The 24039-nt window shown below is 39.4% G+C and overlaps 1 protein-coding gene across 17 annotated transcripts in view; it reads left to right on the forward strand.

The window, feature by feature from the left end:
- RAPGEF2 (Rap guanine nucleotide exchange factor 2) overlaps positions 1-24039 on the forward strand; it is a 288495-nt gene that overhangs the window by 175275 nt on the left and 89181 nt on the right. The window contains exon 1 of one of the 17 annotated variants that reach the window (XM_048847550.2): positions 5411-5536. The exons of 12 other annotated variants lie outside the window; for them this stretch is intronic. In XM_048847550.2, coding sequence (XP_048703507.1) covers positions 5483-5536 — 54 coding nt within the window. In that variant the 5' untranslated portion in view covers positions 5411-5482. Of the gene's footprint in view, positions 1-5410; positions 5537-5748; positions 6392-24039 lie in introns of those variants that run through there. 4 more of the 17 variants (XM_048847555.2, XM_048847549.2, XM_048847551.2 and 1 more) reach the window with 4 other exon arrangements.

Below are 24039 nucleotides of genomic sequence, written 5' to 3' on the forward strand. Positions count from 1 at the left end.
ATCTTCTGGCGGACTCCTGCTTGGACTTTGCGGCTGTCCTGGAGGAGGGCAGAGTCATTGTGAGGACCTCCTTATGTGTCTCCCTGGACTCGGTGGACTCAGCAATCTGGATGATGGCAACTGTGATAGCTCCAGAGATGGAGCTAAAGGCTTTAAGTGTTGGGACTCCCACTCAAAGTCCAACACACTATCCAGGACTTGCCTTTTGACTGTTCAGGGCTTTTCTCGGAGCAAACAGACACTAGGCTCCACAGCCTGAAAGACTTGCAGGCAACCCTGAAGTCCCCTGGGGCTTCATATGCCAGCCCCCCCAAAGAGAGCCTTTTAAGCCGCAACCCACCGCTCACTTCTACTCAGCTCCTCCTAGGCAGGACTACAGCAGGAAGCAGTGCTGGAGTAATAGGCGGAGGCCCTCTGTCCTTCTCTAATCAGGACCAAGGCACAGCAAAGCAGCCCTCAGCCTCCAAACCAAACTTTTGAACATGCACCTGGGGCGATGCACCAGTTCAGTTCCTGGATCCTTCCCCTCCCTTTGTGAATCATCTATCCCATTTCTACCATGCCTGGGCTCAAATACTTCAGACCAGTGGGTCTTGAGCATGGTAGAATTGGGGTATTCTCTTAAATTCTATTTCCTCCTGCCTTCCCACCCACCCTTCTTTTCCCTCTTCAGGGACCCTTCTCATGAACAGCTTCTAGTTCAGGAGGAGCGAACGCTCCGATAACTCAGGGCAGTAGAGGTGGTCTCTCTGGAGTTCTTCTCCCAGTATTTCCTAATCTCAAAGGCCAAGGGTGGGCTCAGGCCTATTTTATACCAGCGAAACCTAAACAGACTCACAAAGAAGTTGAAGTTCCGCATGGTCTCCCTGGCTTCCATTATTCCTTCCCTGGATCTGGGGGACTGGTACGCCACCCTCGACTTGACAGACACGTACTTTCATGTGTCCATAATCCCATCCCACGGATGGTTCCTAGGTTTCGTGGTCAACAACACCCACTATCAGTTTACTGTCCTCCCCTTAGGCCTCTCGGCAGCCCCTCGGGTGTTCACTAAGTGCATGGCAGTTGTGGCAGCCTTCCTGCGGAAGCAGCAAAGGCAAGTATTTCCGTACCTAGATGACTGGCTAATCAAGGGCCGCTCCCAGGCCCAAGTGGAGGCCCACATGAGCCTGGTGCGGACAATGTTCCACAGGCTCAGCCTTATTTTGAACTTGACAGTGTCAACCACAACTCCCACTCAAAGAATAAAGTTCCCCGGAGCTCTCCTAGACTCCAGTCAGGCCAGGGAATTCCTCCTGGAATTTCGCTTCCTCGCCATGGGTGCCATCATAGAGGATCTCAGAAGGTTACCTACCTTTCATAACTGAGGTTCTTTGAGGTGCGTTGCTCATGTCCATTCCAAGACCCACCTGCCTCCCTTCTGTTGGAGTATCTGGTAAGAAGGAGCAGAAGAGGCAGAAGATAAGCAGGGACACATATACACCACCATGAAGGCGTGACTCCAGGGGGCTCCCCAGCTGACCTGACGGGTACCACTAGGGGAAAAACCTTTTGGCCACTGTGCATGCAGTGCACACACACCTACTGGGATTGGACATGAGTAACACATCTTAAAGAACAACAGTTACAAAAGGTAGGTAACTGTTTTTTCCGTGAAGTTTTCTGAGTGTTTAGAGAAAAGTTGTGGGTAAATTTGAAGTAGTCCCACAGGTGTTTGTGAATTCTAAATCCACTGCAGCATGTTAGAGGAAAAGGCGCTGTGTGTAGAGCCCTACAAGGATACAAAATGTGTATCCACAGCCTATCTGTGATCTGCAAATATGGTCCGCAGATATAAAGCGAATAGCTGCTGATTTGCAGGGCTCCTAGATATAAAATTTGGATCCACATCCCTCCACAATCTGCAAACATGGTCCATGGATATGAATATCTGCAGCTATAAAGCGGATAGCCGCAGATTTGCAGGGCTCTACTTGTGTGGTATATGAGGCATTTAAACATTCCTTATTGCAGCATTCAGAGCAAATTTCTTCCCCCCTCCCCCCCTGCTCTTTTTACGCCTATCAGCCATATCCTAGGAGACAAATTATTGGGGAGGGCTAGGAGGGAGAGAGAAAAATGATATAGAAGTAGTTTGATATTCCTGTGTGCACCAGGAAATTTGTGTCCAACAACACTGAGTTTTTTAAAACATTAGTTTTTAGACTTGTCCTTTGCCTTTCACTGTATTAAAGAGAAAATGTTCCCATGCATTCATTTAAGATGATGTACTGCTGTTGCTTCTGGTGTTCTGCAGGTTTTCAGAATGGGTGAAAAGGATAAAACCAGGTATCTTGTTAAAGGGTTATTCTGTTTCTAGATTCAGAAAATTTAGTGTGTTGCTAATGTATGCTCCTAGCTAACAAGTCTCCTTTTCTTTCCACCCATACTCTCATTGCATATTGTCCCTGGCCTCGTTTGCCATTCTTTTCACTCATCTCTTTCAAATTTCTCTGCAGAACACAATTTTTCTAGGAGGACTGTAAAACTCTAGTCCTCCTTATGGAAAACTTGGGTTGGATGACTAAGACTCATAACTACCTTATGACCAACTAAAACGCTAAGAGCTAAACTTGGCTTGAATATTGCTTTTCGCTCCCTTTCATCTTTAGCCATAATTTGAATATTGTTATTAAAGCAAAGTTGCATTTTACTTAACTGTTCATAATTATCTAAGATAGGATACTTTCCAGGGTATCTGAACTTTTTAGAGGTCCTTAAATGAATTCCAATTATATTTGAAATAGGATTTAAAACTTATAAAATGTTGGTCAGATTTCTGCCTTACTCATTTTATGTAAAGTGTAACGGGATTTTAATTACTTTGTTAAAAACAATTATAGATAAAATTACTCCATATGAAGATGCTTTGATATTCAGGAGATGGGGTTGGGGGAGGGAGAGAAAGAAACAAGAGGCTTGATATCTTATGTTTTTATACATGTTAAGCAACAAAGTAACTACCAAAGATAGTTAAAAGCCCTGCACATGAAACAGTAAACAACTGTTTTATTAGTTTAAGTTACAGCAAGGGCGGTGGCACAGGCTTTGTCAAATTTAAGAGACAGTCTTATTGGGTTTGCGATTCATAAAAGTGTTAGCTACTGAAACTGCTTCAGCAACTAAGTGTCAGTTTGGCTAGGTTGTTATGTTTCCCATCCTTCTATAAAGTCAGTGCTTTATTTTCTCATGTGAGAGAAGAGATTTGCTGTTGGTAACCAGGTAATTTTCAGTAATTAAGATGGAGGGGGGTGGTATGGTTGTCTGAGAATTCCCTGCCTTTCTCCCACCCTTCTAACTTTTTTGTTCCGTTCATATTTTCCTGTTTCTCTCAAGGGTTTTACCACAGATGGCTAGGCTGGACTCCTTTTGAGGACCATCACTTTTGCTGCTGAGTCAAATAATAAAGTACCATGTATGTGTACAGTTTAATATATAACAAGCTGCGGTGATTGGTGCACTGTTTCCCCACCTAGGCATGAAATGTTTTGCCTTGGCAGAACTCCCATCACCTACTAGCCAGGAGTTGAAACACCAAACTCACGTTAGTGCTTGGCACTAACCACAAGGCCACCAAGCCAAACTAAAAGCATTTTTTAATTACTTTGACGAGAAGTAATATTTTTGCTTTACTTCATAATCTTGTTTTACTTTTTATAAGTTTCATGAATTGGATAATTTACAGTATCAGTGGGCAGAACTTCATTTACAACTGCCCATGCTTGGCATTTGCAAGAATGAAACTTAAATTTAACATTTTAAAATTCTTAGTCAATTATTGAAGAATGTTAAGGTCATTTACAAATTACTATAAATACCCACACTTTTTCCCTTTGCAGAAATTTGTTTATAAAATAGAGTTGTATCAAGAAGAACTTACATAATTCAGCTTTAAAAGAATTGCTTTTAGCATGTATTAGAAAATCAAGGATATGTGTGCTGTATTAAATGGGCCCATAAAGGTAAATATATTCCCTTTAAAAACGGCCTGATATTAAATAAATTTTTCCCTAAAATAATGTTCTAAAAATAGACTGTGGCTCTTAGTTGCCTCAGAATCCTTCTTTATTAAACTTAATTTTTACTAAATGTCTAGCCTAATTTGCCAACAATCAGCGTCAGTACAGAAAATTATCACTATGTAGCAAGTTAGACGAATTAACATAGGGCAAGTTATTTTGGTGGAGACAGCTGTAGAGTACATGTTAATATTTTTCAGGATTCATCTTTCATGTGTGTTTATGCATGTTTAATAGCTTTTAGCTTCATAGACTGCATATTTATATATATTTTTTACAATAGCAGCAGCAAAAAAGTTCTTGTTTAGTTCATCAATGGTGGTCTCTGATTTAAGGAATCTAATGTAAATATGTAGCATAGATCAAATTCTAGCAACATGACAGCTTAATGGCCGAGTAGCTGGTTCTGTTTGTTGGCAATGGCTCGGTCTCCACTGTCATCAGTTTGTGACCCTCCAAAAATTTGTATTGTACACAGATGACATTTATTTTATTGCTTGAGTATTTTCCCTGTTGCATTATAGCTTGTCTGTAGCATGATGCTGCAGATATAAAACTGGAAGTAATGTGTTTTCTATGGGAGTGTCTGGGTAAATTGCTCCATTTTAAAATGTAATTTTCATGCACCATGTACATGACTGAAACTGTCAAAGTTAGTCTTTTTATATCTCCTGGATTGTTCACTCCATTGTTTTAATGGAAATTACTCAATCTCCATATAGAAGTATAATCTGTTTTCAAAAATATGGTTGTTGGTATTTGTGAAAATTCAGAATCTTACCTATACCAGTCCAAAGACATTTGGAGTTGGAGTAGTGTTTAAACGGTTCAAAATCCATGAATGCTTGTCAAGTGTGCTGTTTATAAATACTCGACAGAGATGTTTTACAGCTTTGCAGCAATTTTATGTTTGGGTGAGTGAAGGAGAAGGTGTTGTCTAACACATTTCTTTATCTTCACCTGGGTGAAAAATCCTATTTAGTCTAGAGCTTGTGTTGAAGTAAGTCTTGCTCCTTATTCCCTCCCTGTCTTCAGTTACACTCTTTTGGAGCGAGCACTCAGTGGATTCCTTCCCTCTGGGACTTGCTTGACCTACAGAAGCTGATATAATACAGGCAAGAGCTTGTTACTTTATCTGACTTGTCCATTTCTACCTTAATGAGTGAAATGGTTTAAGTATTTGAGGGGGTGAGCCTCAAGGAATGTGTCTTCCATTTGAGTCGAAATTTCCGTGTATAGAGGGAAAGGGAGGGAGAGAGAGAGAGAAATCGACTTACATCACTGGAACTGCATTGAGAGTGCCTGTCTGTGCAGGTTAAGAGACAGACTACAGTGTCTTTGCTTTCTGGAGGAAGCAGCAATGCCGTTTGTATCCTAAGAGGAATTTTTTATTTAGAAAAGGAAGCATTCTTTCTACCCAGGAAATGGCTTTCCTTGTGCGTTGCTATGCCAACTGCCTGCAGCCATGGTCTTCCAAAGTAAGCACAATAACGTAATTATATTGGCATATTACATTCAGACTCGTGATTCTCTAGGTTTTTGTGTGTGTAACTGTGTTGTATTTCTGTTACTGACTCTCGGTAGTAGACATGCTTGCCTTGAGTCTGAGGGTCAGACATCATGAAATTAAATGTCCATCAATGTCATGCTGCTAAGATTAATTGTGCAAACTTGGTTAGTTGAGTGGAACAGAGATCACTGGTCACCACTCTGTCAGCTTCATTAGCAGCCAGGGAGGAGGTCCCTATGCACATGCTCTGTCCTGATTTTTGGGGGTGTGCTGTGTAGGGGTGTGTGTGTGATTGTAAATGAAACAGGTTTATTAACCATGCTTGACTGAATGCTGGAGGCTGGTTCTAACAACCTGACTAATATAATACTGTATTAAGCCTTTTTGAGGGAGTCTCTGTGCAGTCAGCCATTTTAGCTTTTTTTTTTTCCTCCTTTTTCTTTTCCTCCCATTCTTCAGTCTCAGGGAATGATCTTGTTCACTTGGAAGAATGCTGGATGTTTAGGGCTTCATCAGACTCCCTACATCCTGACATGCTTAGACTTTCAGTGTTACAAAAATGGAGACGAACGCTGTTGTTTGGATTGCTTTTCTGTATTACAAGTGTGAGAGGTTTTTTGAGCTTAGTGGTAGTGACACTTTAAGCTCCAGCTTGGTTCCTCTCCCCCTTCTTTTTGTAATTTAATGCTATAGAGGGTGACTTTCCATCCATGAAAAATTGGTACATGATGTGTAAATTCAGTTCAGCATATGTTTCTTCATTATGAAACCACTAGCGATCCCAGCTAACCATGGAATTATGGGCCAGCAGGAGAAACATTCAGTAAGTATTGCAAATTCTGTTTGTTCTATCAATAACCTGTCACAGTTAACTGCTTTTAAATTGGAGCTGCTTCCTTTATTGCTGATCTGCTTTAATGATGGTAGTTTTAATGGTGGTATTCAGGGGAAAAAAAAGTTGCACCTGTGACAATATTAAATTTTTTATTAAATGGTTGTATTTCATACTTTTTAGAAAAGACATAAATCACTTGATTCTTTTAAATTGTTTTTTATTTTAAATGAAAAAATGTTAAGACAGTTGTCTTGGTTGCGGCTTATAAACATTCTATTTCAACTTTTCACTTGTGTATTTCATAACTTTTCAAAAGCATACATCAGGTGTATACTGAGTGACCTATATTTTAGGAGATTGTGGGGGTAAGCTTGATCGGTAGTGTGTGGTGCTAGAATGTGATAGCTTTCTAGCATGGGAGGATGCGTTAGTAACTAGTTTGGTTATATGTCTAATATGGTCATCCCACTAATTGCTTAAAAATGTAAAACCATTGGTGAAAATTCAGAATAATTTAGAGTGAACAAAAGCTATAAGTACTGGTGCTTTATAATTGATCCCATGAGTCAGCTACACTTTTGCCATGCTGTAATCCCATCGGCAACCACTCTTTGTTGTTTGTGAGAACAGCAACTCTTACGAGTCTGAGTCTCGGGTGTCAAAAAATGTGAGTTGGTAGACTGTTCTTATAAAAGAAAAACCTTGGAAACTTTAATTCATTTTCTAACAGTTAATGCTGTTACTTAATACACACAGCTTTATCAGTTTATGCAGTACAATTTTCAGTCTCTTCAGTAATTTAGAAAGGTTTTTACAGATAGTGTGAACGTGTATAGACATACATGTGTATGTAATATAGTAGAATATACAGTACACAGAAGTGGTGTACTGTGTATGAGACCCATTTAGAGATGAAAAGTCCTGGAAGGATGTGATGGGAGGAACTTTATATGGAAATATTTTATTCATACATTCAATGTAGGTAAGATGCAGTGACTTTTAATTTCTGCTTTTCTAAGCATTTCATCTAGAAATGCCTCACAAAAAGTTGCATAGACTTCCGTAAAGTATGTAGCAGACATAGTGTGGAACCTCCTATTGAAAACTATATTGGTTCATGCTGTTAAGCTTGAGTGTAATTAATTTAATGGTCTTGTTTCATTCTCCTTATAAAGGAGTTCACATTACCAAACTCTTGGCTGTTCATGGTGCGCTAAAGAGTTTGATACTAATGAAAAGATTGAAATATCATGGAGACTAAGCTACTTCTCCCTCTTAAATAAGTTCTACCAGGCCTGATTGAGGATGTTTGTAAGATTACAAATTGAATTGAAAATGGTAACGTTGTGTTTGGTGCTGGTGTTCACTCAGTTTTCATCTTCATTAGTCTCCTTGTTCCTCCCACTTCTCCCTCTAAGAATGTTCTTTCAAGGCTCTAAATATGCTGTAGAAATAGAGTAAGAGTCTAAAGAAAATGCAGTCATTACTTGTGGGTGGCGGGGAAAAAAAGCATGAACTTGTTATTCTGCAGATCAAAATTTTTATAAATTGTGCCTCTCATAATCTAATATTGTTATTTCAAATTAATGTAATCACATGGATTAAGAATTTCACTGTAAGGAATATATTCTAGATAATTTTTAAAATTGAAAATAGGAGTGAGAAATTAAACCCTCAAATGATACCTTGATAAATCAGATTCTAACAAGATCACCATATGCATGTAAAATTAGAAGAATCATATATCGTGAGATAATCCTAGTGCAAGGTTATATATATATTTTGTATTAACAAAAGCATTAGTTAAAATGAAAGCCTTGATGTAAGCTTAAGTCTTTGTGACATGTTCATAACATGAACATTTCTTCTTTGGGTTGAAACTTTCCATGATTGTTCTCAGCTCAGAGGTGATTTCACTGGAAAACAGGAGGGAAAATCTCAAAACTGGTTAATGTGCTATTGGTGGGGGGAAGAACTTCAAAGTTTCAAGATACACATTTTTTTCTTGGTATTATAAAAAAAAATGCACATAATTTTTATTGGTAGGCGACAGGATCTGAGAGTAAAATAAATATGAAAATGTTCTGATTTGAAAAATCACTGCTGAGCAGGCCCTGTTAGCATATGCCAAAATTTTATGTCATATTAAAGAAGCCCTATCCCCTTTGTGACATCCGAGGGTACTCTTTCCCAGCTTGACCTGCACAAACAATTTGCAAGTGGCAGAGTGCAAGTGTCTCATCGATTCCCAGGATTTAGCTCTGTGTGTAAGAATTTAAATTAGGGTATGTCTGTACTGCATTTTAAAAGCCGAGGCAGCAAGTCTCAGAGTCCAGATCTACAGCCTCAGGCTCACGCTATGGTGCTAAAGGTAACTGTGTAGACATTTGGACTTGGGCTCCAACTTGCTGCTGCTGGTTTTAAAACAGTGTAGAGATATACCCTTAGTTCCTACCGTTACAGTTACTTCTTTTCCAGATGTATTGTTGCTCTATTATCCCACTGCTGCAGAAAAATGTCTTAATACCGAAATTAATAGAAAACACAAAGCTTCAAATTTATCACTTCTGCCACAGTGAGTTATTAGAGAGGGTGATGTAATATTTTTTATTGGACCAACTTCTGTTGGTGAGAGAGACAAGCTTTTGAGCTACACAGAGCTCTTCTTCAAGTCTGGATGTCTACACAGCAATTAGACACCTGCAGTATGCCAGCTGACTCTGGCTAAGGGGCCTTTTAATTGCAGTGTAGACTTCTGGGTTTAGGCTGGAGCCCTGGCTCTAGGACCTGTGAGGTGGGGACAGTCGCAAAGCTCTGGCTGCAGCCTGAGCCCGGTAGTTGTATACTGCAGTGAAATAGCCCCACAGTCTAAGCCCCAGGAGCCCGAGTCAGCTGTCACGGGCCAACTGCAGTTTTTCTTTGCAGTGTAGCTATACGCCAAGTGTTACAGTTAAATGCAAGGTGGAACAGATTGTTCAGCATAAGTAGTTAGCACATACTCTAAGGGACCATTGCAGGTAGGGTGGCCCAGTAACACCTCTGCAGTCATAGAACAAAAAAAAAGGGGGGGTAGCAGGTTACAGAATGTGGCAATAAGTCATAAATTCAGTGTGTCTATTCAGTCCATGATTTTTAGTGTCTATCAGAGTAATGAATTCCATCTTGCAGGCTCACCTTTTGAAAGTGTTGTGCAGGTTTTACATTTCTGAAGAAGAGCGCTGTGTGGCTCAAAACGTTGTTCTCTCTCTTTCACCAACAGAAGTTGGGTCTCTTTAATATTCTGGGGCTCACACTGCTACAACTACACTGGATACATCAGTGAGTTATGAAAATTAATCCCTAGAACTAATCAAAATTAGGTGTGTACTACAAAGTCTGGTTCAGGTCACTTAAATTCTAGAATCCATGGGCCTTTTATGTGTCTTGTTTTCTTTTTAAAAGTCAAGGAAATGCAAACCAATATTAATAATAATACAATAATAATAATAATAATTCAGTGTTAAGATTATGTATTTAAACAAAAAGTCAAGGGATGCAAATGTTAAGGTTCTCATATAATGCTCATTTATCCATGCTGCCTCCATATTGTATTTTGGAAATTAGTTACACATCTACTGTTAAACATAGTTTATGTAAATATATACAGCATGTACAATGTGAGTGATTTAAATGTCACTTTGAGAACCTTATCTTTTCCCTGTCTTGTTTTTTGTTTAACTATGGAATGTTAACACTTTATTAACTAAGTTCAAAAAGCCCATTCCTATCTTCCTCTGAAAACTGGGGTATGAAATAACCATTATATTTATACACTATTGTTCATGCATGATGACTAACTCATGAATTGCAGGATACACTGGAGTTGTGTGCACAATAGTGGATAAAAGTTATTGCTTTGAAATACAATGTTGTAATGAAGGGCATGTTTCACTGGCAGATTAGCTCAATTGTTTTCTCCTTGTGTGATTGTGTAGCCATTGCAGTCATATGAGGTGCATGGTATAAACTGGTGGGGCTACTGGCAGAGTGTTGTGAGGTCCTCAGCTCTGCATCTGACTCACCTCATTCTTTTGGTCCACCGGAGCGTGGATCTGATAATCCTAATATGGGGTATTATGGGTTATTTTTACAGGAATGAGAGTGAGCTATTGAGTCAGGAGATGAAAAGAGTCTTTTAGTCAGTGTTGTGTCAATTGAGAATTTTTATTTCCTATTCTAATTTTGTACATTCTTTTAAGACTATTGATTAGCACATATATTAATCAGATTTAAACACAAAACTGTGCAGAGGAAATGAAAACCTTTCTTTTTAATGCTAGAGGAGAAATGGCTATTCATACATTCACTTTTCTGGAAACAAGATGTATGTAATACATGAGTGATGTAGTATGAGATGGAGAGGAGAGGACAAGAATTGCAGTATAATCATGTGATCACATGGATTAACTATTACCTGAACATTAAAAAAGTTCAGGAAAGTCCACTGTTGTTTTCTGCTGCACAGTGTAGCTATCGCTGTTGGTTGATATTTGCTCATCTCAATGAAATATGCATTGGGGCTTGCTGTGGATATTTTTGTGTATTTAACATCTCTTATTTACCACTAAAAACTGAACAATGCATCCAGATTGGATGGTCCCATCCACTTATTCTTATCCATCTCTTATATTCACTTTGAAATAGTCTCTCTCTTAAGGCCAATGAAATAAGTCTTGGATTTAGCTAGTGATTGGCTTCCTCCTCTACATTCCTGGGAGACAGCAGGGGGTTATTGAAAGCCCATGGTAGATTGTCTCCTTGCACTCAGTTCTGGTGTCTAGCTCTAACCCTGGCCTGGTGCAGCAATTAACAGGGAAGGTTTGGCTTTGCCCCTGTAGCCCTGGGCTGGAGCATGCTCATGTGCTCTGTCATGGTGGCACATGTGCAGTCTGGTCAACATTAGGAGCTGTGGGAGTCTGAAGCATTCTCAGTGAGGATGGAATCTTGGAATTTTAGTTGCGAAAATCCAAGTCTGTACTGAACATATGCAAACTGCAATTTTTTTTGAAAAGCTTATGACGTGATTTTACAAAGGTTTATAACTTGGCTAAATGCGGGTGGGTTTTTACAAGGACAACAATGGGCACATCTCTGACATAAAGGCCATCCCTTGCCAAGTTTCACATTCCTGATTCAGAGCATTGGAGATGTAAGAGCTTTCTAAGTACAAAGTCATCAGAATTTTTTAACATGGGCAAAACAATGTATTTTTCCCTAGCCTCTTCCTTGGAAATGGCTGAACTTTTTTGACTGAATTTCCAAAAAAATTCAGTCTGAGACAGATGTCGCATTTCAGGCAAAATGGTTAAAAGTTTGGCAAAGATATAAGCAACAAAAATCAGTCTTATAATGGGAAGCGTTGGGCTACCTTAATAATAAGCGGTGCTACCAGCCACTCTTATAATATCATAGATGGCCAATCCAGTGGTGGTAAGTGCTCCTAAGCAGTCAGGTTTATAAGACTGCACTGTGGATTAGATATTTTCACATCTTTCCCACACAGTGACTACTGTACATATATATTTCAGTATTCAGAATGTAGAAATGGGACTACATGGGAAGTCCACCTAGTCTAGTATACTGTCTTAGAGGCTGACTCTGGATGGTTAATAAGTTGTAGAAACGTCGGGCCTAAGTTTACAGTAGAACCTCAGAGATACGAACATCAGAGTTACGAACGGACTGGCCAACCACACATCTCATTTGGAACTGGAAGTATGTGATCAGGCAGCCACAGAGATGGGGGAGCCAATACAGTACAGTACTGTATTAAATGTAAACTACTAAAAAAAATCAAGGGAAAATTAAAAAAAATATTTTTTTTGACAAGATAAGGAAAATTTCTGGGCTTGTTTCATATAAATTAAGATGATTAAAAGCAGCAGTTTTCTTCTGCATAGTCAAGTTTCAAAGCTGTATTAAGTCAATGTTCAGTTGTAAACTTTTGAGAACAGCCATAGCGTTTTATTCGGAGTCATGAACAACTGCCATTCCTGAGGTGTTCATAACTCTGAGGTTCTACTATTCTTGCAAATACAGGTGAAGTTGATCTGAGCTGCAGGTGCTCATCCCCTCTGAAAATTGCCTATGTAATTGCCTATCTTAATTTGCTTCTGTTGCACAGGTTAATAAGGACAAAAGCAGATCACAAGCCCAAGTGCAAAAAATAAATGAAGTTTTGTGCTTTAAAAAAAAAAAGTACAGGATAAATAAGTACCAGCAAATAAAACTGGCAGTTAAAGACTATGTACTTGAAGCAGCAGAATGTCTGTTAGAGATGAGAGCAGCCACTAGTCAGCTGAAGTCTTTTGTCTCAGTTTCTAATTATTCATTTTCCCACATGTCAAAAGGTTTGTACTCTTCGTATACTGTATATCATGTTGCATCATTGTTACATCTGAAAAATCATAACTCTGATCTTACTGGGCATGTGAATTGGTTTCAGAATCAGTGACGTGATGAACTGCAGTATATCAAAATGTAGTATAGCTCATAATTTGACAAATTATCCATTGAGGAACCATATTTATGAGTTATAAACTTGGATTGGTTAAATATCTATACTATATTAACCTCATCTCTGTCATTCCTGGATTATACATTGGAAATTCTTAAATCCAAATTTGTTAATGTTCGTCAAAGAGAAGTGATTATCAGGAAAGAAATCAATATGTGTTCTGCAATAAATATTTTCTTAACTAGAACATTATAAGGCAATAAATTGTAACACGAACCCCTTAGTATAAGGAATGTTCATTGTCAGCTTTTTCACTAATTTTACTGAAGGTGCTGGAACCTAGCTTCTCATAATAAGCATTTAATAGGCTGGTTATATCAGACTCCTATAACTAAGTTTCTCAGGATATCAGAATTCTTTAATAAAGCCTATGAGGATTTTAAGTTTTTGATTCCCCAGGTAGTGCTGTAGAAAATAAGGTATAGGTAAAATGCTTACTCTGTAAAACATAATAAATGAAGCCTTTCTGTGAATTTCTCAGGAATCTGTTTTTCAGTTTGGAGATGTTGCAGTTAGTGGGAGTAATGTTACACAGTTTTTCTGGATTTTGTGCAGCTTAGAAGCTTATAATGCATTTAAGTGTGCTGAAACACAAATTGTTGCCAGAATTCATTATCTACAAGTATTTGATGACAAGTCTAAGATACTTTGTGTTGAACAGAGTCAACGTTAAGTGTTTTAGAAGAGAAAATTGGGAAACATGAATATTTCAGGATTTAGCCGTGATGAAAATATCTTGCACCTGACACATTTCACTTTGTAGAATTAATGAAAAAATATTGGTCACTCGTGTGATGATACATTTTGTATTACAAAGATCTACACGGATGATCTCCAGCATATGAACCTGGTAATGCATCGTCTTGACCCTATCTTGAAACTAAAGCATCTTTTTGTAAACCATCAATGTTTTCTTTCTTGCAACAAAAGTATTAAGTGACCTACAGCACCAGACCGTATTAGTACTCAGTGACCAGTTGTAACCTTTATTGTGCTGCTCATTGTGTCCAACAGTATATAATTGTGTAGATTTGGGCTGCACTGCTTTGGTTGCGGAGAAAACATTTGAGAGGACAAATGTCAGGGTTTTTTTAACTGAGTTTAGACCACTGACGTTCAATAAGTTATCAGAGATGGTAGAAGCACTTCGTCCTGTCACCTCCTCTTTGGATTCATGTCCTTGACTAGAGAGAACCAGTAGAGAAGGACTGGGTCCACGTCTGGTGGAGATTCAGTGCCTTCATTAAGGAGGGCTGGCTTCTCTTGAGGAAGCTGTTGTGTGTCTGGCTCAAGAAACCAATGCTTGATATTAACAATACAAGTAACTATCTGCCAGTATCACATGTTTGTGTTTGGTTAAGATCACAGAGGAAATTATTCTGAAGTACCAAGTTGATCTCCTTGACTCTTGTCAGTCTGATTACAGAAAGTGCACTTTCAGCACTTGTAGACTATCCTTCTGGTAACGGATAATAAACAGCAGACATACTCAGTCAAAGATTTGGATATAATCTCTGACATTTCTTGCACTCAATCTGTATCCTCAGTTTCATGTCTGAAGTCTCACCCAGCTTGCTCTTTTCCAAGCTCCAGTCTCTGTGGGCACTGCATAAGCCACTTGGCCACACAACTGCGTTGGATTTACTAGTTTAAGGTCGACGCTAATATTGTGACTCTACAGCAGGGAAGAACAGTTGAAGGCGTATTTCAATTCTGAAAAGTTGAGGATATGTAAATTACATCATGCTGTTTTGCAGGTCTGGTCCTTTTGTGTATGCAGTCACGTCTGCTTGCTTTAGAGTTAAAAATAGTTTATTGCTTTTTGCTTCTTTGATCCCTATAGAACCAAGTGTGCGAGCTGGAATCTTTCTACACCATGAATAGAATTGCTTACTAAATTCCAATCTGTCACATTTCTGCAAACCTGTTGAATGCTCTGGGAGTTACACAGGTGTCAATATAGCCTAATTTGACATGCAGAACATTTATTACAGGAGATGACACTTGAGAAAGAGAGCACAGTTGGGGAGACTGATCCTACATTCAGAATGTAGGGGCTGGCAGTTAGAAAAAAAATTGTATTTGTAAACTGAGCACATTTGATTGGTAAATTAATTATTGAAATACAATAAACATGAAAACCCACAGTGCTGTGTTTAGAAGTACTGTTAGAGTGGAATTTGGTCTTTAAATTTCAGTTCCCAGATTTTCAAGGGCTGGCCTCCCCCGCACTGGGAACCCTTCTCTGACACTTTTCCTCCTCACCCACCTGTATCAACTGTGCTCTTGAGTCCTTCATCTTTTTCTCAAGTAAGCAGCCAAAAGTATTTCAACACCCATAAGGTGTGCTACTCTGCTTCTGGTTATCCTCGGACCAGGGCAGGGCTCAAATTTCTACAGATAACTAGATGGAACTTTTTTCAAAAAATCACAAGTTGGCAAATTTTAACTCTTTCATTCCAGACTGTTCAGTCAACACCGTTTTTTGCCACAGCTCTTATTATGGTGTGTCCCAAACATGCGTGTCTATCCCTGCCTGTTGCACAGTCCATCTGAGCTCATTTGCTTAAGGAAGTGGGGCCGGACAAAAGAAATTTAAGTAGGGTTTTTTTTTGGTCTGCCTTTAAGATTTTTTTTTTTTTTGGTCCTATTTTTATACCTTCTGAGAAATAAAGTTCAGGTTTCTGGTCAGAAGAGGAATAGAAAAATAACTACATTTTGATTCTTCTTATGATGCTGTATAGTTTCTTTTAGAAATTACTGTCATGGAATTTTGTAAGTCTTACATTTGAAATCTTCTTAAATGACAGTTAAGGATGGTTATCTCCATTTTTATTTTTTACTCTCACTTTAAAAAGAGAAGTTGGGGCCCAGTAATAACCCAATATATATCCGTTTAAAAAATTGGGGATGTTTTTAGGAACCTTTGTGGGTAACCCTGCCTACATAGGAATAAGTCCAGATCACAGGCTCTTTCATGGTAGCAATAGGGGAAGAGACCCCAACTATTAAAAAGTGAAGCTGTTCAGCACAGTGGGGACAGGGTAAGGGAGCAGCACTAGAAACCTTTATGGACAGCAGGAATTGTGGTGTGTAAGAGGCAGTACTCTACCCCCTGAGACCTTCAGTTTTCCTCCTGACATTCCATGACAGGTTCACTTTGCTTTACCAAGAGGTGCACACAGAATCATAGCAGCAAGACTCTTCAGGAGATTGCTCGTCCACATGTAGGTCCTGGTGACTGATTCTAGGGGCTTCTGTGCTTTTCTGTTTCACCCAGAGCTGCCAAAGAACTAGTTGCTTAGTAGCTGGGCTGTTTTCTCCTACTTTCCTATTGTTTGCTACCACCATGAGCGTGGAGATATGAAGCTCCCTCTTGCACATCACAGCAAAGGGCTGTGATTATTTCAGTTAGCAAGGGGATTCCTGAGGTTCCTAAATATGGTTTCTTAAATAGTGGTTTTAGACTATAACTGACATTTCTGTCTAGAAAGCATGTGTATTTGCAAGAACTGACGTGGCTAATATAGCAGATGACAGAGTTGTGCTGCCCTTCCAGAATCTGAAAACACAAATGACCTTGTTAACCTTCCGCAGCATGGAGTATCCTGGAATGGCCGTTTTAACCCTGTTATAAATCAGTAATTAGGATTTGAGTCATAAATTGTCTGGCAATTGGAAGGTGACCTGCTGAAATAGCTGACACACGTACATTTCCTGGTCTGTGTAGCTTGTCTTAGGTAACTGAAGTTTTTTCTTTCATCTATGTCATATGTGAAATGGGATCCAAACTGCTGAGACCACAAGCAATCCCAATCTTTCCAGGCTGATTTGTGTATCTTTTTGTTCCTGTGAATTGGGAATCTCTGAGGTCAAAGCCTTTCTCCCCTTCCCCACCCCTCACCCCCAATGGATCAGGGGCCCAAGAAGTATTTCATGATAGCAGCATCAAGCCTCCCTCACTGAGCTGGGTGTGTAGATTGCTGTATGGATTTTTTTTAGACCTTTCACTTAAGGAAGGAAAATGGGGACTGACTCAGAATGTTGAAAATATTCTGGATGCCATACCTCCGAAGGGTCATGTTACCTTAGACATAAAAATGCAATGTTGACACTGCAATGCAAGCCCAGGGTTTGAACTCAGGCTCAACACACAAATTGTGTTATCCCAGGACCTTACAGAAGTGGAGGGTCTGAGCCTGAGTCAAGCTGGGACCCTAGGTTCAAGCCCTATTGCTTTGCAGTGTAGATACAGCATCACTGGAATTGTGCTCTAGGAGTCCGCCAAAAGGATTCTACAATCCCATGACTTTCTTTGTCCTCTGGATAGTCAAGTTTGGTGGATGGTCAAGTTTTCCCACACTGCATCATGAACAAAGGGCTAAAACAGCCTCATTTCGGGAGGGCACTAGGAAGTCTGTGATACAGATGGTTGGACTTAGGCTAGCATAATAGTGTAGATGCTGGAGCCCCAGGTTGGAACCCAGAGTTCAACAGTTCCAAATCTGGGGTTACAAATTAGTGTAGATGCTCAAGCCTTCAGTAAACAAACCTGCTAACTTGAGTTTTACTAACCCTGGGCTTACATTGCCATATAGACATACCTTAATTATCTCTACCTTTTATAGATCTGATCCAAGATCCAGTGTATTCAATGTAAAGACAAGATTCTCAATTACTTCATTGGTCTTGGAAAGAATACTGAGAGACACCATCACCTCAAATTTGGTTCAAACTTTAGGTTTTGTTTTTTAAAAAGTTACAAAATATAACTGTAGAAATTTATAGGGTTTGTTTTTGGTGTTTTTAATATTCCCCAATAGTGTTTGCAGTTCAACTTTTATAACTGTGAAAACTTGTGTGTCACTGATTTTCATTGTCTTCAATGAAATTAAGATACAAATCAACAGCAGAAAATTAATAAAGAAAACAAAACAAACAAAAATCCAGACCCATCTTAAATAGTGAGAGGTGTATTGGAATTTTAACTGTCAATTCCAAATACAGTAGAATCTCAGAATTACGAACACCAGAATTACAAAGTGAGCAGTCAACCACACACTTCATTTGGAACTGGAAGTATGCAATCAGGCAGCAGTAGAGATAAAATAAAAAAGCAAATACAGTACAGTGCTGTGTTAAGTATAAACTACAAAAAAAAAAAAGGGGAAGTTTAAAAAAAATTTGACAAGGAAAGGAAATTTTCTGTGCTTATTTCATTTAAATTAGGATGGTCAAAAGCAGCATTTTTCTTCTGTATAGTAAAGTTTCAAAGCTGTATTAAGTCAATGTTCAGTTGAAAACTTTTGAAAAACCACCATAACGTTTTGTTCAGAGTTATGAACAACCTCCATTCCCGAGGTGTTCATAACTCTGAGGTTCTACTGTAACCCAAAGTGTTGATAACACGGACAAGATACATTTGTGTTTCAATACTTAAGTTATGACTGGAGAGAGACAATTGCTTGACCAGCCTCCAGATTTAGACAGAGAAATAAAATTGAAGCGGAATCAACACTTCCCTTGTTCTCATCCAGTTTGAAACCTTTAATAAATACTGGTTTCAGAGTAGCAGCTGGGTTAGTCTGTATCCATAAAAAGAAAAGGAGTACTTGTGACACCTTGCTCTAATAGCTCTGCTCTAATAAATTTGTTAGTCTCTAAGGTGTCACGAGTACTCCTTTTCTTAATAAATACTATACAGTGGACTTTCTGAAGAGAAGCTCTGATGAGTTCTGAAGTGGTAGAAATTGCCTAAGCACAGAGATGGCCACTGATTTTTCATTTTTAAAGCAATCATAACACAATTGCTTGATTTATTAGCTTTTAAAGTTAACTTTTTACTGAGTCTCAGAGCTACTGATTTCTCTAAAGTGAGGTAGCTGGAACTTAATAAAAAAAGGACTGTTCTGGTGGTAGGTTGGTGGAGAACATATCTCATTATTATTGCCTCATTTTCCAACACCAGTGCCTCCTGTTTGACACTAGTGTTGCCCCTCTGCTGAGCAGTACCACAATTACAGGGCCTCACAGATTGGCTCCCCGTGGAGGGGAGATCGGTGACATGGCTATATTCTAAGCTTTATTTTATGTGCTTTATTTTCACATGGTACACGAGTCTTGGAAGAGAGACGTTTGCAAATGGCATGTACACAATCCCTTCTTCCAGAAATCTCAGCCAACACACCAATGACAGGTTTCCAGGAAGCAACTTTCTGATCCTAGCAGAAAGCCAGTTTTCTTGCTGCTTTCAACAACTTCCTCTACATAGGACTCTTGCATTAGCAAACTAAAATACATGTATTTTTCAAGGACTGAATATTCATTCACATGCTAAGAAAAAGAACTTGGAAGACTGTTTATAACAGTGCCATCTGATGAGTCCTCCCGTTATATCATTATTTGTGTTACAGAAATATCTAAGAATCCCAATCAAGGATCCAGTTGTGCTAGGTACTATGTGGACAAGAAACAGAGATGACAGTCCCTGCCCCAGAGAGCTCATCTGTATTTCAGATAGGACTCAACAGGTAGATCAAAGACCAACAGGAGTTGGGATGGGGGGGGGGGGAGGGGTGGAAGAAGTAAAAATAAAACTGAGTTTAGCAGAAAAAAACAGAAGTTACTGCCCCTAAGGTTGATGACAATCAGAGTTTATAACTTAGGTTCTTAAGGTTCTGGCTAGACCAAGTGCTGTGTTCAAAGTAATAGTTCCCAAACTTTTTCATGCTGCGACACCTTTCAGGCTCACCTCTGTTAATGGAACCCTGAGGTGTTTGAGAGGTGTGTAAACATTTTAAGTGGCAAAAGAAGGTTGGGTCTTGCCCCCAGGTGGAGAGGCCTGGGAGGGTGAGATGCAACCCCAAAGGCATAGGAGGCCATGCAGGAGTTGTAGAGTGAGCCTGCCCTGCACTGACCCCACAGTGGTGGCTCCTGTCCCCCAGGGCTGGCTCTGCTCTGGGTATTGCAACCTGGTACCAGCATATGGATTCATGTCACAGTACTGCTCAGATTTGTCCTGGCCTCCTTGATGGGGGAGGCTGGGCCAAATTTGAGTGAATGGTGTTGCAACGCCACTTGCCAGGAACCAGGTTACAACGCAGTAGAGTGGGGAGCCAAGCCTTGCCAAACCTGTGGGATGGGAACCACAAGAGTCTTGCAACCCTCTTGTTACCTTCTGGGTCATGACCCACAGTTTTGGAAATGCTGGTTTAGAGAATTGGATATTAGCAGGGTTAAGAAGGTGTTTCACCATCTACGCCTAGCTAGAAAGAAGTTCAGCCTTATCTTTTGGATGCGGATCATACATGTAGTTAAATCTTGCATTGATTTGGAAACTGGATCTGTTGCATGAGTTGACTGTCCACTTGGTAATCAGTGTCTTGTAAAGAACACAAGACACCTGTGCTGAAGGATTTACACTGGTTACTTGTGAGATTCCAGGTAGATTTTAAGATGTTTGTTTGGACCTATAATGCCCTAAAAGACCAGTCACAAATCTGCTTGAAGGTCTACCTTTCTATCCCCATGATGCACTGCTACTGGTGCGGTCAGCCGTGACACTGATGCTGGTTCGCTCTGTGTTTCACCTCATGGGGATCCTGGCAAGATTTTCTCCAAAGGGCCGTAGGCCTCTGGTATGCCTTCCTGCTTCTGGTCTCAAATAGCTGGGTTTGTTTATTGATTTTCAGGGCACACTACAAGCACTATTTGTTTTGGCTGGTATTTTGGGGAGACTTGAGGGAGAGTGAAGTACTGACCTACATGTTGGGTGTGTTTGTTTAGAGCTGCTGGTTGGTAGAAGGGGTGATTGAAATTTGTTTTTTGATTTTGTGATTTATTTATTTTTAATAATTGGCAGGGCACTTGTGTCTAAGTGTGAGTGCTTCTTAATTTTCTAAATTGGAAAAAAATAAATTATAGACTAAGAATAAAGAACTGAAAACTTAACCTATACCACTCAGTACAAAGCAGTTTTAAAAATCCTGTTTGATACCTGCTGCTGTGCCATTTGGAAAAGAGCTTTCTAGCCTTGGAAAATTCTACTTGCTCACTCACCTGAAGAGCATATACATGTTTTAAAGATTGGGTTAATTCTCATTAATTATTTCTATAATCATGGTAAGGATTGGGAAGTGGATTTTGTCTAGACTGGTAGATGTTCACTGCAGTCTTGTGAGGCTGGCTTAAGGAATAGGACAGCTATTGTAGGTAGTAGGGATGCCTGTTACCATGCATATTTTTAAAGAATTTGTTGCAAAATGAAGGTTAGATGGTTTCATGAATTTTCTTTCGCTGCTGTACTGGGACAAAAACCCAAAACAAGCGAATAATCCTCTGGTCCTACAATAAAACTTCCATTCTATTCCTCATAGAAACAGTGCTATTACTCTTTAAATAGCTACAACATATTGTAAGCTTTTTAATTTTGTGAAGTCAAACCTAAAAAATTAGCCAGGGTGAATGCGTAAACAAGGTAATATTTATTCTGATTATATATTCGTGATGTATAAAGGAAGCTGCTTTATCTTTTAAAAATGTGTTTGAACTATGTTTCCTGGTTGGTATATTTAGATCATTTAACTGAACAGCAATCTGACATTTTTACAGGACATGCTAGTTTCTTATATGAATACAAATCGTTGCTTTCAGCTTTTGCATGCTATTTTTATATACATGTGTTTTTTCCTGTGGACTTTATAATGAAAAGTATCATTCTTGCTAAGGCCAGGTTATTTAATCATGTGTAAAAGGTAGGGGAGGGGAGGATAGGTTATCTGCCCATTTCCCCTTTTAGCCCTCAAAATGTAACATAATTTATATAAACACAAGAATGTTGTGTCCATCATCTTTATTTTGAAATGCCAGTATTATGCATTTAGGGATTCAGTACTCACTACTGCCCTCCCCTGTTAAGTTGCACTTGGTGATTCAATATGGTGATTGTGCAGCAGCTGCATTTTTGCTTTATTTTAGATTGTGCTATTTTTGGAGCATTTTTAAAATAGATTTTCATGGATGTTTTGTTATCTACTTTTGTGTATGACCGTGTAAATCTTGTAGTTTAATTCTGTAGAATCATAGACTCATAGAATATCAGGGTTGGAAGGGACTGCAAGAGGTCATCTCGTCCAGCCCCCTGCTCAAAGCAAGACCAATCCCCAACTAAATCATCCCAGCAAGGGCTTTGTCAAGCCTGACCTTAAAAACCTCTAAGGAAGGAGATTCCACCACCTCCCTAGGTAACCCATTCCAATGCTTCACCACCCTCCTAGTAAAAAAGTTTGTCCTAATATCCAACCTAAACCTCCCCCCGTACACTTTCACTTGGTAAGGCTGAATATTCTAACAATTCTAACACAAATTTATGCATTAGCAAGGGTTATGTAGGGGTGGTATAAGAATGTAGATTAAACTGGTGGACCAAAGTGAATACGTGGGTGACTGCAGACTTGGTATGTGCCTGCTCTTCAGCTAGAGACTGTCTTTAGAGAACCAAATAGTGATTTAACGTGGAGGCACAGTGTAGTAAATCTCACCAAAGCATAAGTACATGGAATATAAATTGGGATGGTACAGGCATTAATAAAGGAAATGGGAAATTCGGGTTCCTAAAATCAGTGGATTGTTTTTCTTTCCTATTGAGTAAAATATTCCAAATGGCTTAATGATGCCCTGCTATGATAAAGCTAAGATTATGACATTGGAACTGATTCTTTGATGATGACATTCATTGTGATTGCAGACTTACTGGAATTTAAACAGACTTAAAAAACATTGTTATTGTGGGGCTGTCCTTAATTGGTTATCTCATGTCTCCATTTAAATTTGAAACTAATATATTTTAGGGTGTTTTTTTTTAGGGGGGGAATTAAAGTCTCGTTATTCAAATTAAAACCTCAAACTTTTTTTACTGCACAGGAAACGTCCTAATTTTTTTAATCATTCCTCTTAGAAATATAAAAGAAATATGTAGTTTGTATATTAAGAGATCATCTATCTTAGTAATAAAACCTAAAATGAACATTTTGTTGGCTATTGTTTCTTATTCTTTGGGCCTCACTGGGTATGTCCACACAGCATTTTGGAGCGAGCTTCCCAGCCTGGGTCAAAAGACTTGGGCTCGTGGGTTCGTCTAGCCCTGTGAAAATAGCCGTGTAGACACAGTGCTTTGAAGTTGTGGCTCAGCCTGATGCTCTGGCTCCGAAGCCTAGGGAGCGGATGGCTTCAGAGCTCGAGTTTTAGCCCATGACGCAACTTCAGAGCACTGGCTGTGCTTGCGTCAGCCCTGCTTAGCTGAGTCTTCTGACCTGGGCTGGGATTCTCGCTCTGAGATGCCGTCTAGTCACACCCTGTAGGTTTCTACACAGTCACTGGTAAGGAAACAAGTTGCATCATGAGACCTTTCTCATATGAATGACTTAACTTTGAGGGAAGACAGCCTCTTTCCTGTTCACATGAATGTTCGTTGACTTCAAAGTACATTTTGCCATTTTACGCTCAAAGGAAAGAGAGGACTTTGAGATCATCTTACTGTAATACAGCACTTTTGAAAGTTTTACTCACGGTGAACGCTGCTTCATTGGACAGCCACGTTTTGGCTTTTTGTCTTTACATTAGCATATGAAATTAAAGCTAATAGTAAAATAAATCAAAATGAATTGAAAATATACAAGTGCATTCTGAAATATATATTAGTCCAATTAGTTTATGAAAGCATAAACCATTGCAATTCAGAATTGAGGTGTCCCAGCTCGTCCCACTATAGTGACTGGAAATTTGACAAGAATAAATTTGTCACTATTCAAATAGTGACAGCTCCAGTGAAGAAGCCAAAAAAGACTGTGAGGGGAAGATCTACTACCTGCCGTAAGGGAACGGAGTGGGCTGGAGGCGAACCATGACCTGTGCCAGGCAGCTCAATGCCCCCATTGGGAACTCGGGCCCTAGCTCAGGTCGAACGGTGCAGCCCATCTCATACTTCGCCTGTGACCCTGGATAGCGGTGTGGACCCAGGCCAGCTTCAGGTGCCGTCGACACCTGAAGCCCTTCAAGTGACTCGAGAGATCTTAATCCTCCC

The sequence above is a fragment of the Caretta caretta genome, chromosome 4, assembly GCF_965140235.1.
Source record: "Caretta caretta isolate rCarCar2 chromosome 4, rCarCar1.hap1, whole genome shotgun sequence".
NCBI lineage: Eukaryota > Metazoa > Chordata > Testudines > Cheloniidae > Caretta > Caretta caretta.